Genomic DNA, 14,559 nt, shown 5'->3' with positions numbered 1-14,559 from the left:
TAGCGGGACGCTGCAAAATAAACCCTGACACTCTGACCAATGTAAAGAGAGTTTACTCGCACGTGACTTGTTTTAGCACTTTTGGTCCGATTAGAAACTTTGCAGTGTGAAAGCCAACCACTCCAAGAGCAAAGAGCAACAATGTAACATTTGTAATCTCTGTTTCGGAACAACTGAATCGATTCACAGGTGTGAAAGCACCCTGAAACGGTTAAGGCATTTTAGAATGACCAAAGCAACATTTCAGATGTTTTACAATGTGCTCAGCCTGCTGGTTTGTCCATTCACACAGATTTTCATCATTACATGATCTATTAAAAGAATTATCTTTTTTTTTTTTTTTTTAATACGCATACTGGAATTTGTTCGGTCAAAGTGTTTCCACCGTAGTTTATGCGCATCTTTTTTATTGAATAAAAAGTTTATGCTACTCACTTGCGCGCGTAATTTTTTTTTTGCACATATTCAAAATTGATGCTCATATTAGTGTTTTCATCAACCGTTGTTTTATGCACACATCCTAAATGTGCATAAAAATAGTTTAATGGAAACATAGCTAGTGATTTCCAACCTTTTAATCGCAGTGGACCGGTCAATGATTGCTAGGCGGCCATCAGCCGTTTGACAACTATAGTGAGACGCAATCCAGCAGTACATCCTTGATAAACTGTTCCACATGCACTGCTCTCTGGGGTTTTGTGCTGCTGGAGCTCAGATGTGCGCATATACTGCTGAAACACATGCCAGAGAGTGTGTGTGTGTGGTCACATGATGTGCGTTTTCAGCGGTATAGTGTGGATAGAGAGCTGTTTAGAAATGCAAGGTAAAATACAGTGTGGACGTGGCTCGTTTTCATTCTAAAATGCTATTTAAGAACATTTAAAGTCGTTTTAGTGTAAAGAAACAGATAAACTGTTGGAGATTGCAAATAATGAGGGCTTTCCAATGAGGGCTTTTCCAATTTCCAGGCACGTCCAGTTGAAAATCCATTGACAAGAACTGACCAATCAGCTTCATACTTTGTATGGAATATGCGCATTTCGTTATACTAATTATCTCAGACTATTTCTCCATAGATAATACTTGCAGCAATGTTTTGTCAGATTGTTGAAGTGGTGTTAGTAAGACCAACAAGGGGCACTCTACCTGCGGTCTGCGTGAGTCCTAATGCCCCAGTATAATGAAGGGGACGCCATACTATAAGTGAGCGTCGTCTTTGGAATGAGACGTTAAACCGAGGTCCTGACTCTCTGTGGTCATTAAAAATCCCATGGCACTTCTCATAAAGAGTAGGGGTGTAGCTCGGTGTCCTGGCCAGAGTCCCTCCATCGGCCATCCCTCCAATGGCGCCGCTGTCCTGTGGCTGCCATCGCGTCATCCAATTGGATTCCCCCTCAGGATTGTGAAGTGCTTTGGGTCTATGGCCATACACATTAAATGTGCTATAAAAATGCACATTACAAAAGATACAATATGAAAGGTTGAGATTAGTTTGAGTAATGGTAATGGCTTTGTAACAGAAGGAACTTTTATTAACTATTGTTTCTATTAGTTGTTGTATAGCAAGAAACAGTGTAAAAAAAATAACTAGCAATAGTACATTAAGAATATATCATGTAAGAATGAATTATTTTGATAAATTTGTAAATACAACGGATTCAAAATGGTTCTGTTGGTCTATAAGTTTATCTTTTCATGCTGGATTCACCTGATTTGTTGACAAATAGGTTGTGGATCCATTCCTTGGCAGTTCATGGATTCTTCACTGCATCTTTTGCCCTTCGCAACTTTCCAAAGATGTCTGTTTCTTTCCCATTTTGCTGCTTGCAGGTTCAATTTTGGCACTTAAATGACTAAGATGTAACCAAGAAAATAGCCATTTTACAAAATAAAAGATTCTTCAGACTTGAAATATAATTAAAATGGAAGTAATTGATGATTTTGATCCAATTGATCCACGTACGGTACCAGTCCGTGGCCTGGGGGTTGGGGACCACCGCACTAGATTATAGATCAGTGGTCCTCATCATTGTTATCACTGCGGACCGGTTAATGCTTAACAGTATTACCAGTTGGTGGTTGGTTTGTAGGTTGCTAGGCAACCATCAATCATTTTCTCAGAGGATGACAAGCTGACTTGTATCAGATTACTGTCACTCAGATACAAGTTTTAGTCATGGAGAAAATCATAAAGCACTCCAGTGTTTGGGTGTTCTGTGTTTTTCTGAGATAATTAGTCTACCGAAATGTGTGTTCTATATAGGCTAAAGCTGATCGGTCAATTCTTTTCTTGTGAGCACATCATGTTGCTTGTCCATGCAGGCCACTCAACTCCATTAGAAACAACGAACTTCAGAAAAGATGTGATATGCAAACTATTCCTAAAAGGCCGCCATCATTTGCGATCTCCAGCAGTCGATCTTTTTCTTGCGCAAACATGCTGGATACACCTGATTTGTTGACAAATGGCTTGCGGATCCATTCCTTGGCAGTTTGCGGGTCCTTCACGGGGTCTTTTCCCCGTAGCATAGAAACTTTTCAAAGATGTCTGTTTCTTACTCATTTTTCTGCTTGTGGATTACATTGGGGCGCTCAAGTGACCCAGATGAAAGCGAGAAAATATGGTAATTATTCAAAATAAAGCATTGTTTAGACTCTCAGATATTAAATGAAATGGAAATAATTAATGATTTCTTGTGTGGCCCGGTCTATGGACTGGTACAGGTCCACAGTCCTTGGTAGTTGAGGACCACTGTTATAGATTACCTTAATGCTAATATGCTAATGCTAACATCTTAAACGGCTAACAGCTTTCTTTTGATTTTGTGTGTGCGTGTAAAACACATAAATAACAGATCATTTAGCTGTGGCAAGCCCTGATAAAGGAAGGAGAAAACTGAAGGAGAGTTTTTACATGCAATCTGATCTACATGTTTTCTGATAGTTTTATATATCACTCCCAGCAGACACAGAAGTCCCGTAACCCAGTCAGGACATGTACTAGGTCTTCACTTACCATAATACACCTAAAACTCAGAATGTCATGAGAACATGTTAGTAATCTCCAGACGTTCTTATGTCACACTCCTTACCAGTGCCCAAATTCTCATGCACATGACCTACTGATGAAGCAGCTCAGGAGCTATTGTGCTAATTGAGACATAGCCACAGTCCGCATTACAAGATTGTATTGTTTGCCGTTTCAGGTGAGCTGGACCCAGAGCGGATGGGTTCTGGGATTCAGTATGGCGACGCGTCCCTGCGGCAGATCCGACAGCCCCGGGGCTCTGCTGCACAGACCAAGCAGCAGTGTAACTGTTAGGGCTCTGAAGACCCTTAAACCACACCGGATGTCAGACCAGACACACACAACCTCCCCCTCTCAGGTCAGTCAGCACTTTCATAGGACCATTCTGCAAATCACAAACAGTAATACACTTCAAGCACTGTACACTACCTGACAAAAGTCTTGTCGTCGATTCCAGTTGTAAGAGCAACACATAATAACTTGACCTCTAGTTGTTTGAAAAGTGGCAGAAGGTGGATTTGTCTGATTAATCATCTGCTGAACTGCATCCCATTCATCACTAATACTGCAGAAGTCCTATTGGAACCCACATGGACCCAAGATTCACACAGAAATCAGTCAAGTTTGTCAAAGGATAAACCATGGTTTGGTGTTACATTCAGTATTAGGGATATGCAAGAGATTTGCAGAGTGGATGGCAACATCAACAGCCTGAGGTATCAAGACACTTGTGCTGCCCATTACATTACAAACCACAGGAGAGGGCAAATTCTTCAGCAGGATAGCGCTCCTTCTCATACTTCAGCCTCCACATTAAAGTTCCAGAAAGCAAAGAAGGTCAAGGTGCTCCAGGATTAGCCAGCCCAGTCACTAGACATGAACATTATTGAGCATATCTGGGGTAAGATAAAGGAGAAGGCATTGAAGATGACTCCAAAAAAAATCCTGAGTCTGGGAGTCCTGCAAGAACACAAGTTCAACAGACTTTTCCAAATGATTAACTAGAAGTCAAGTTATTAGTTGTCCTTACAATTGGGATCCACAACAAGACTTTTATCAGATAATGTATACTAAACTAGTCATCACTCGACAGCAGTTCATTGTAGTTAAAAATCAGGATAAATTGCATGTTTGGAAATTGATGTAACTCTCTCCCTCAGCTCCGGGTGTCTCTGGGTTTGCACGACCTCCATCCCATCCCAAAATGTGACCCTTCCACACCCAGACACATCTGGATCATTTCTTACGAAGTCCATACTCAAGTTTTGACCTCTGACCTCAGAAAGCTTTTCACCAAGGACAGATCTCCTGACAGAACTGCATTGCTGGGAGAGCACAGGTGAATCTCCACCAGAAACCGAGATTGTGTGTCGCGTGTGTACGAGTGCGTTTTTAACTTCTCCTGTGATCTGTACACACGCAGTCATCAGCCATCATCTAGACTAAACCAATCAATCAAAGCGGTAGATCAAATATTTATAATCCTAAACTAGATTTCACTGAACCGTTTTATACATCGAGACATATCAGATCTTAGAGGGATAAAAATGAAAAGTAACTCATTTATTCATCCTCAAATGGTTCTAAAAGCTTTGAGATTTTTTTTTGTTTGTTTTGTTTTTTTTTTTTTATGTTGAACGCCAAGGAAGATATTTAAAAGAATTTTGGAAACTGTTTAGTCATTGATAAAACATATTATGGAAGTCAATGGTTACCGGTTTTGCGTTTAATCGACAAAAAAAAAATCTCTAACAGTTTTAAAAAAGTGAAAGGTAGTAAGTTTTGACTGATTTTTCATTTTTTTTTTTATTCACCCTCAAATAATTCCAAAGTTGTATGACAGTCATTTATTTTTGTTCAACACAAAGATATTTGACAGAGTTTTGGAAAATATGTTTCACAAAATCAATCTGTAACAAGTTTCAAACAAGTGAAAGGTTTGTAAATGATGACGGAGTTTTCTTTTTTAGTCACACACAAATAGTTCCAGAGCTGTATGAGATTTGTTTATTTCTGTTAAACACAAACAAAGATATTTTAAAGAGTTTTAAAAGCTACGTTTAGTCATTGACCTAATATTGAAAAAAGAAAAATACTATGGAAGTCAATGGTTAACTGTTTCCAGCATTTTTCAAAATATCTTATTTTTGCGTTTAGCCGACAAAATTATCTCTAACAAGTTTTAAACAAGTGAAAAGTTATTAAATTGTAGCGGAGTTTTCACATTTAGTCACTCTCAAATGGTTCCAAAGTTGAATGAGATTAATTTATTTCTGTTGAACGCCAACAAAGATATTTGAAAGAGTTTTGGAAACTATATTTAAACATTGATATAGCATTGAAAAAAATATGATGGAAGTCATTGCTTTCTAGCATTTCTACATCTTCTACATCACATCTTCTTTTGCGTTTAAACAAAAAAAGAATCTTTAACGGGTTTCAAACAATCAAAAGGTTAATAAATGATGACGGAATTTTTATTTTTAGTCACTTACCAATGATTCCAAAGTTGTTTTGTGATTTGTTTATTTCTGTTAAACACAAACAAAGATTTTTGAAAAAGTTTTGGATACTGTTTATTCATTGATATACTATTGAAAAATTTAAAAATATGGAAGTCAGGGGTTACCGGTTTACAACATTTTTCAAAATATCTTCTTTTTGCTTTTAATCAAAAGTTTCAAACAAGTGAAAGATTAATAAATGATGACAGAATTTTCATTTTTGGATGAATTATCCCTTTAAATTGAATGTCCATTTTGACATCCTTAAAAATGACAATTGCCGATATGATTGGTCCATGCAGGCTAGTTTGTGTCTTTTTTTAAGCATTTCAAGCCAAATACTCAGTTTCAGTAGGAAAGTGAAGCTCTTTAAACTCCTTGTGTGTTCAGATTTTTATCATGCTACATTGGCCATGCATTTAAAAGCGCTTTTAGGAGCACAGGAGGTGAGAGGAGCAAGAAACATCTGTTCAGATCTTGTCAGTTGCTGTTATCTGGATGATATTAGATGTTAAGCGCACAGCCCAATCTCGAGGTTATCAGCTAACTTTTAACCTCTTGCATTCATTTTACAAACCCTCACGCGCTATTGCTGTATAATTTATCGAGACGTAGAACTAAAAATCAATGTAAGTTCTGGTTTTGATTTACATTTTTGCACTTATTTGGTAGGAGACCACTTGAAAAGTAAATCCTATTTTTGTTTATTCTGTGACATTTCTTACAAATTAAAAAATTCAAATAATAATCGTTTGGAGAATTTTTGCTGAAATTACATTCAGTCAGAAGAACATTTTTCAGATATGTGTTTATTAATTTTTAGACTACATAATAGCATCGCTTTGACTTCATGAGTGTTAAGGTAACAATATTTGATGGAATAAACCCGACTTTTGTTTTCATAACAAATGAAAACATTGATTATTTTGACCGGTGTTCAAAATATGTGAATGAAACAACTAACAGCATTGTTATAATAATAATAATAATAAACCTATTTCTTTTTTTTTTTTTTTTTTTTTTTACAACAAATTAAAACATTGATTTTTTTGAACAGTGGTCAATTTCTTTTTTAAACAAAGCTCTAAAATAAATAAATGGTATCAGACATTTATAGAATGACACAAATAACAATATTTCACTCAAACATATTCCTAATAAATACAGTTAATCCAGAGGAACTCTGAATTCTCAAGTGGTCTCTTTGGAAAAAAAAAAAAAAAAAACTTTTTTTTTTTTTTTTTTTTTTCAAAGCTATTTTTTCCCCCAAAGATTTTCTCTGAAATGCAGTGTACAAATATCTGGATGGGTGAATTTCGTAAAAACTCAAGTATTCAAGTATGGTTTTACCCTGAAGTCGAAAGAAAGAAAGAAAGAAAGAAAGAAAGAAAGAAAGAAAGAAAGAAAGAAAGAAAGAAAGAAAGAAAGAAAGAAAGAAAGAAAGAAAGAAAGAAAGAAAGAAAGAAAGAAAGAAAGAAAGAAAGAAAGAAACATAATTGCTAAAGATTTGACAAGGCCAATTAAACACATTTTCCTCCTACAATTTCATTGTTTTAATGTTCGAAAATATAGTTCAATTCTAAACTAAATTCAGCTGATTGCAACCCCCACATACTTAACAAAAAGTAGAGCTAAAAATCAATGCAAGCTCTATTTTTGATTGACAATTTTTGAAACTTATAGGAGACCACTTGAACATGCTCATTTACTCTGGATTTAGTTCTGTGTTTAAGTAAAACACAATTTTTGTTTTATTCTGTAGACTAGTGATGACATTTCTTACAAATTAAAAAAATAAAAATAGTCATTTGGAGAATTTTTTTCTTTTTGGAGAAGTCAGAATATTTTTATCACATATCTAGATATTAATTTTAGGACTACATAATAGCATCACTTTAACTTCACTAGACATAAGTATTTAATCTTTGATGGAATAAACCCACTTTTTGTTTTCATAACTAATGAAAACAGATTGTTTTAACCTATAGTCAAAGTATGGCAAGTGGCAATTTCTGTTTGAAATTTTAAAGAAATGTCTTTTATAGAATGAAACATTTAATGACATTTCATTCAAAGAAATTACTAACGAATACAGTAAATCCAGAGAAACTCTGAATTTTCAAGTAGTCTCAAAGTTATTTATTCATAGCTATTTTCCCTCAAAAAAATTTCTCTAAAATGCAGTGTACAAATATCTGAAGAAGTCTAGAAATCTAAATAAATAAATTAAAATAACTATCTACTATAGATTTTGACATTTGTATGTCAGTTAAGAATATTTTTGTCCTATAATTTCATTACTATATTGTTCAAAATATAGTTCAATTCTAAAATAAATTCAGCTCATTTTAACCCCAACATACTTTAAAAAAAAAAAAAAAAAAAAGTAGGACTAAAAATCTTTGCAAGTTCTGTTTCTGATTGTCGTTTTTGCACATATTTAGAAGACCACTTGAAAATGCTCCTTTACTCTGAATTTAGTTCTGTGTTTAAGTAAAACATATTTTTTGGTTTTATTCTGTAGACTAGTGATGACATTTCTTACAAATTAAAAACTAAAAATAATAGTCGTTTAGAGAATTTTTGCTGAAATTTCATTTTCAGAATAAAAAAAAAATCAGATATGTGTATATTCGTTTTTAGCATGCCTTTATCTTCATGCGTGTTAAGGAATACTTTTTTTTAATGGAATAAACACGTTTTTTATTATTACCTTAAATAAGAAATAGGGGTGTTCCGATATTGGAAATGCTCGCCGATACCGCAAACATTTTGGCATTTGTATCTGGGAGTATTTGAAACCATAAACCGACCCGATACCATCTTTTTAAATGAGACAAATTACCACTAGTTTTGCTTAATGCAGCAAAACCGGACTCGCTTCGCTGCTCAGACTATTGAATGTCTGATAATAAAAATGTCAGATAATAATGTTCGCTGTATGTATTTGTTTATATTTCATCAGTAGATAAGTCTGAAGCACATAGTAAATTTATCCTGTCAATTTATACAGTTTTAGTAGTATACACAACTGTTTCTACAGATATAAACTCCAATATCGGTTCAGTACTTGGTATCGGCCGATACCCTGAGCTCAGATATCGAAATCAGTATCGGGAATGGAAACAGTGCATCAGAACATCCCTAATAACAAATAAAAACATTGATTATTTTAACCAGTAGTCAAAATATGCCAAGTGACAATATTTTGTTCGGAATTTGAAATAAACGTTTTTTTTTTTTATAGAATGAAACAATTGCTGTCACTTCACTCAAACACATTACTAATGAATACAGTAAATGCAGAGGAGTTTCATTTAATTTAATTCTAAATTGAATTCAGAGTTTTCAAGTGGTCACTTTAATAAACTCTAAAAATAATAGTCGTTTGTAGAACTTTTGCTGAAATTACATTCGGTTAGAAGAAAAAAAAATTCAGGTATGTGTATTTTAATTTTACACTACATTATAACATCATTTTACTTTCATGAGTGTTAAGGAATCTTTTTTTTTTTTTGATGGAATAAACCCGATTATATTTTATTTATTTATTTTTATAACAAATAGGGATGTTCCGATACTAGTATCGGAAATACTCGCCGATATTGCAAGAACTCTGGCATCGATATCTGGGAGTATTTAAAACCATAAACCGATTCAATACCATCTTTTTAAATGATAATCATATTTTATGAATGTATAAATCTAAAGCACACTGTACATTTATTCTGTCAATTCATACAGTGTTAGTAGTATACACATTTGTTTCTACAGATATACACTCTGATATTGGTTCAGTACTCTGTATCGGCCGATACCCTGAGTTTAGATATCGGAATTGGTATCGGGAATGGAAACAGTGTATCAGAACATCCCTAATAACAAATAAAACATTGATTATTTTTAACTAGTTAAAATATGCCAAGTGACAAATAATGAATGAAATAAATAACGGCATTTCACTCAAAACATTCCTAATCAATACAGTAAATCCAGAGAAACTTCGACTTTTCAAGTGGTCTCCTAATTCTCTTAATATCTCAATGGGTGAATCCCATAAAAAAACAAGCATTCAAATAAGATTTCATTCTAAAGTCTAAAGAAATAAACATATTTACTAAAGATTTTGACGTTTGTATATCAGTTAAGCACATTTTTCTCTTACACTTTCATTACTATAATGTGCAAAAATGTAGTTTAATTCTAAAATAAATACAGCTGATTTTAACCCCCACAAACTGGTTTTATTTCTAGATAATCGTAATGCGCAAAAAAAATTTAATGCTTAATTCTTAAACAAAAATCTCATCATATAATAGCAAAAATATAATTTCCGCTCTCAGATTTTGTTTCCAACTCCTGCAATTTGACCATTTTACTGTTGGGTTAATCATGTAAAAATGGACGCCACAAGGTATATTGATCGAATAAAGTATATTTTCTCTGTCCAGCACACGTGAATCATCTTACACATGAACTGGCGTTTAGTTCTTCATATTTTGGGGGGGGTTTATTAGCTCTGGTTACCCATGACAGGCAGATCTAGAGGTGAAAACCGGTGCGGTGACCCAATTCCCCTGTGACACCATCATTATGCACCACAGACAGACCTGTGTTTTAGATGCTGTCTTACGTGACGTGTTGGTTTTTCTTTTGTTTTCCCTCTGCAAGTGCACTTTTTTTGACTGTTTATATACTGTACCTATAGAATTGTACAATTTATAGTAATTTAATGATATTAAAATGAGAGAATATTGTTTGGGGAGTGATTATTCCTTATTGAAAGGACAACTGAGACTAGTCCGACACCATTATAACCATTTTCAACTCAAGTACATGATGATAGTCGTAAATGATCAATCGTTATTTTTCTTCTATAACAAGCACAGCCTTAACTGTCTTAACCACATGATTGTTCAACAGGATTCAAGGATATGCTCGCTAAATCGTCCAGAGTTTTTTAAATGCACTTTTACTGTTACGTCTGTTTCTTTGGGTCACTGTGATCAGATTTGACTTATTTACGCTCACAATGTTTCACAATTTGAGTCAGTTGAATATTCTGGGTTGAATGCAACTTGCTAAATAAAATAATAAGTTTTATACTATGTCCACACGTACAGGGGTTTTTTTTTAACAAATCTCCGTCCACATGAAAATATCAAAATGCACTGAGATGCATGCTAAGAACACGGCAAACCAACAGGTGGCGATGGTGAGACTTTTATTCTGGGTTCACCCCAAATAGGAAATAAAAATTTTCACAAGTGAATTGCATACAAGTTCATGTAAACTATGAAACTGAGGCGGATTCCGCGATGCATTTGATGTGAACCAGTGACACTTGCCTAATTTGCATCATCCGCGTTTAGTGTGAACCCAACCATATTGGCCAATCAGAAAATAGAAAATGTTGTCCGGTTGAAGTGTCCACGTGACCACACTGTACCCAGAGCTGGAGTTTTCAGAAAGTTTTGGTTTCGCTCATACTTTACGCATTTTTCCGTGTGGACAAACAGCAAAACCGCAAAGAAAAATGTGTGGTTTTGAAAATACCCATTTTCGTGTGGACAGGGTTTTAAGTTTATGTAGTTAGGATTTAAGCATATGTTGTTGTGTTTTCAAAAAATAAATAGTGAAATCTAAAATTTACAAAAATCGAAAAATCATATTGCGTTCATTGAGCAAAAACAATAATAGTAACCAGGTATATACACACGAATATAGCACTGATATTGATGAGTTTTACCAATAACTCTTTAAATTTGCATGGTGATGTTTTGTACAACCCAGGCTCATTGGAAATAGGTGCCTCAGCCTATATTTTTGCAAAATAAAAAATATGGATACTTTCCGTTGCACATTATAGGAGTCATTTCACTAGAGGCTGATGTCTGAATTTTGTGTTAATGTGAAATGCGTTACTTAAGGCCCAAGTATACTTTAAACAAAACTTAAAACAAATGACAAGGTCAGCATTTTTATCTAATTCTATCTAAAACAAAGTTCATTTTAGGAGCTCATTCGAAGCAAACCTTTTGGGGAGTTGTTTCGATTCCTAAACATCTTTGAGCTACCATTAGTCCTTTGCGTTTAAGCAGTTGGTGGGTGTGTCCTGGAATTCACACAGGTCAGACAGGAGAATAACATCCAACCAGACACCCATTTAGCAATATAAATAAACATGAGGGTTAAATAGCAGAGCTTGTGCAGACGCATCCACACCTGTACGATCGCTCGCAGAGAGAATTGAAAGACTCCAAGGGGGTCACACACTGAGAGTGTATGGATGTTTATGAAAGCGTTTTTCTCTCTCAGTCTCCATCATTGTTCTGTTTAAGGGTATATGCAAGCAGTGTGACACTTTTACAACCCCATCTACTGCAGTGCCCCAGTGTTAGTGTGTAAACCGTATACCATCTTCAGATAGCCTTTTTCAAAAATCTTTTGAGAATGAAGAACGAATAAAAACTTTGTTTGAATTTTACCTAGGTCTTAAGGGAACATTTTGTGGTACATTTCAGATATACATCCTTCTTATACATGTCCACGAGAATGTCCATACAGATCACCTGGCAAGTGAGCAACTGACATAATCTGTACCCTAAACTTAAGCAATATTTTTTTTAAAGCAAAACATAAGAGAAATGTGCGGTGTGACCATTCATTCATTTTCATTTTCTGCCGCTTTTCCGGGCCGGGTCGCGGGGGCAGCAGTCTTAGGAAAGAACCCCAGACTTCCCTTCTCCCCAACACTTCCTCCAGGGGATCAGAGGCGTTCCCAGACCAACCACGAGACATAGTCCTTCCAGCATGTCCTGGGTCTTCCCCGAGGCCTCCTCACAGTGGGACATGCCTGGAACACCTCCCTAGGTAGGCGTCCATTAGGCATCTCAAACAGATGCCAGAGCCGCCTCAGCTGACTTTTCTTGATGTGGAGGAGCTCTGCTTTGAGCTCCTCCCGAGTGTCAGAGCTTCTCACCCTATCCATAAGTGTTGGCCCTGCCACCCTTCGAAGGAAACTGATTTCAGCCGCATGTATCTGAGATCTTGTCCTTTCAGTCATGATCCAAAGCTCATGACCATAGGTTAGAGTAGGAAAGTGGATTGACCGGTAAATCAAAACCTTTCGGCTCAGCTCCTTTTTTACAGCAACAGACCAGTACATCGACCGCATTACTGCTGCACCAATCCGCCTGTCAATCTCACGTTCCATCCTTCCCTCACTCGTGAACAAGACCTGAGATACTTGAACTCCTTCACCTGTGATAAAGAGTTTCCTCCAACCTAGAGATGGCAAACACCTTTTTCCGGTGGAGCACCATGGCCTCGGACTTGGAGGTGCTAATTCTCATCCCAGCCATGTAACACTCTGCAGCAAACAACCCCAGCGTATGCTGAAGGTCCATGTTCAATGAAGCCAACAAAACAATCTTGTCTGCGAATGACAGAGATGAAATCCTGTGGTCCCCGAACTGGACCCCCTCCAGCCCAAGGATGCGCTTTGAAATTTTGTCCATAAAAATTATAAACAGAATTGGTGACAAGGGGCTGCCCTGCCGGAGTTCAACATGCACCGGAAACAACTTTGACTAATTGCCGGCAATGCAAACCAGACTCCTACTCTGTTCATAAAGGGACAAGACAGCCCTCAACAGATCGCCTCTTACCCTTTACTCCCCGAGCACCCTCCACAGAATGCCATAAGGGACACAGTCGAACGCCTTCTCCAAGTCCACAAAACACCTGGACTGGTTGGGCATACTCCCATGAACCTTCGAGCACCCTGGAGAGGGTATAGAGCTGGTCCAGTGTACCACGGCCCGGACGAAAACAGCGTTGTTCCCTCTGGATCCTAGGTTCAACAATCAGCCAGATCCTCCTCTCCAGTACCCTAGCATAGGCTTTCCAGGGGAGGCTGAAGAGTGTGATCCCCCTATAGTTAGAGCACACCCTCCTGTCCCCCTTCTTAAAAATAAGAACCACCACACCAGTTGCCCAGTTCAGAGGTACTGTCCCCAACCTCCCTGCGATGTTGTAGAGACATGTCAGTCAAGACAGCCCCACAACATCCAGAGACCTAAGATACACAAGGTAAATCTCATCCACCCCGGCTGCTTTGCCCCTGTGGAGCTTGCAAACTACCGCAGTGACCTCAGCTTGGGTGATGGGTGAAGCAGTGTTAGCCATCAAGACATTGACATTCCATTAAGAAATGTCAAAAGATGCAAAAACTGCGTGACACAGAAAATATGGAAATAGCGTCATTAAACTGGGGTTTAGGAATGTACAGTTTAAAATGTATGTTGAAGAATACTAAGGATTATTTTGCTAACCCACTCGAGGTAAAGTCGGCCTGAGCAGTGTAAAATGAGATAACCCAGGATTCTGAGCCCTCTACATCATAAAGTACAACACTGTACCAAGTGAGCTACTGAGCAAGTTGTTTGGTTATATTTGTTTGATGTATTGCAAAGAACAGCGCAAAAATAATAATTTATTTGTCAATGATGTGCCACTGTAAATGTCCCTAGTGTGAAAACTATCAAAAATTGTTGGCGTCAAACTCTTCCGTAATGTTCATTTTATATAGAAGCTGCAGTCAAATGTATGGTGAAGTATTTTTTGCAGTTCACAAAAGTGAAGGCTGAAACGTGTATTTCTATTGAGCCTGTGTTGGTTTCGTATGAAGGAATCGCTATGCAAATTTTAACAGAAGTGTTCGAAATCCAGCAATGTGCAAACATTTTATGAGCGATCTTTTTCAGTGAGACTTCTCTGTAAAGGTTTGGCATGTGGATTTCTCATACTCTTTGTGGGCACAGTCCAATCACCAACATCATTCAGTCAAAATCTGCATTGGGAAATTCTTTGACTTAACATGAGACTTCAAATCCCACAACTTACAATAAAAAATACTGGATTTTGCCAGTAAAAGGTTTGTAGAGCATCAATCAGTCACAATGTGCGGTCGTAATTTTGTACATGAATTCCAGTCATTTTAATCAGACTTTGTATGGCAAATGT

General features: G+C 36.6%; 1 protein-coding gene and 1 long non-coding RNA gene across 3 annotated transcripts in view; one reads left to right on the top strand and one right to left on the bottom strand.

Moving 5' to 3' along the window:
• The window catches only part of rab4b (RAB4B, member RAS oncogene family), a 42,995-nt gene extending 36,715 nt beyond the window's left edge, over positions 1-6,280 (top strand). For both annotated transcript variants that reach the window (XM_087282791.1, NM_001004002.1), the window contains 2 exon segments: positions 3,207-3,386; positions 4,189-6,280. In XM_087282791.1, the coding sequence (XP_087138917.1) occupies positions 3,207-3,322 (116 nt within the window). In that variant the 3' untranslated portion in view covers positions 3,323-3,386; positions 4,189-6,280.
• A 455-nt stretch (positions 6,281-6,735) lies between these two features.
• LOC147833589 (uncharacterized) lies at positions 6,736-10,638 on the bottom strand. The gene is made up of 2 exons (XR_015509039.1): positions 7,969-10,638; positions 6,736-7,859 (listed from the first exon to the last, which is right to left on the bottom strand). It is a non-coding gene; the product is annotated as an uncharacterized LOC147833589 (long non-coding RNA).
• Between the last annotated feature and the right edge of the window lie 3,921 nt (positions 10,639-14,559).

This window comes from Danio rerio, chromosome 15, assembly GCF_052040795.2.
Source record: "Danio rerio strain M-AB ecotype USA chromosome 15, GRCz13ab, whole genome shotgun sequence".
Lineage (NCBI taxonomy): Eukaryota > Metazoa > Chordata > Actinopteri > Cypriniformes > Danionidae > Danio > Danio rerio.
Note: the sequence above shows the minus strand (reverse complement) of the source record. Positions and strands in the feature narration are given on the sequence as shown.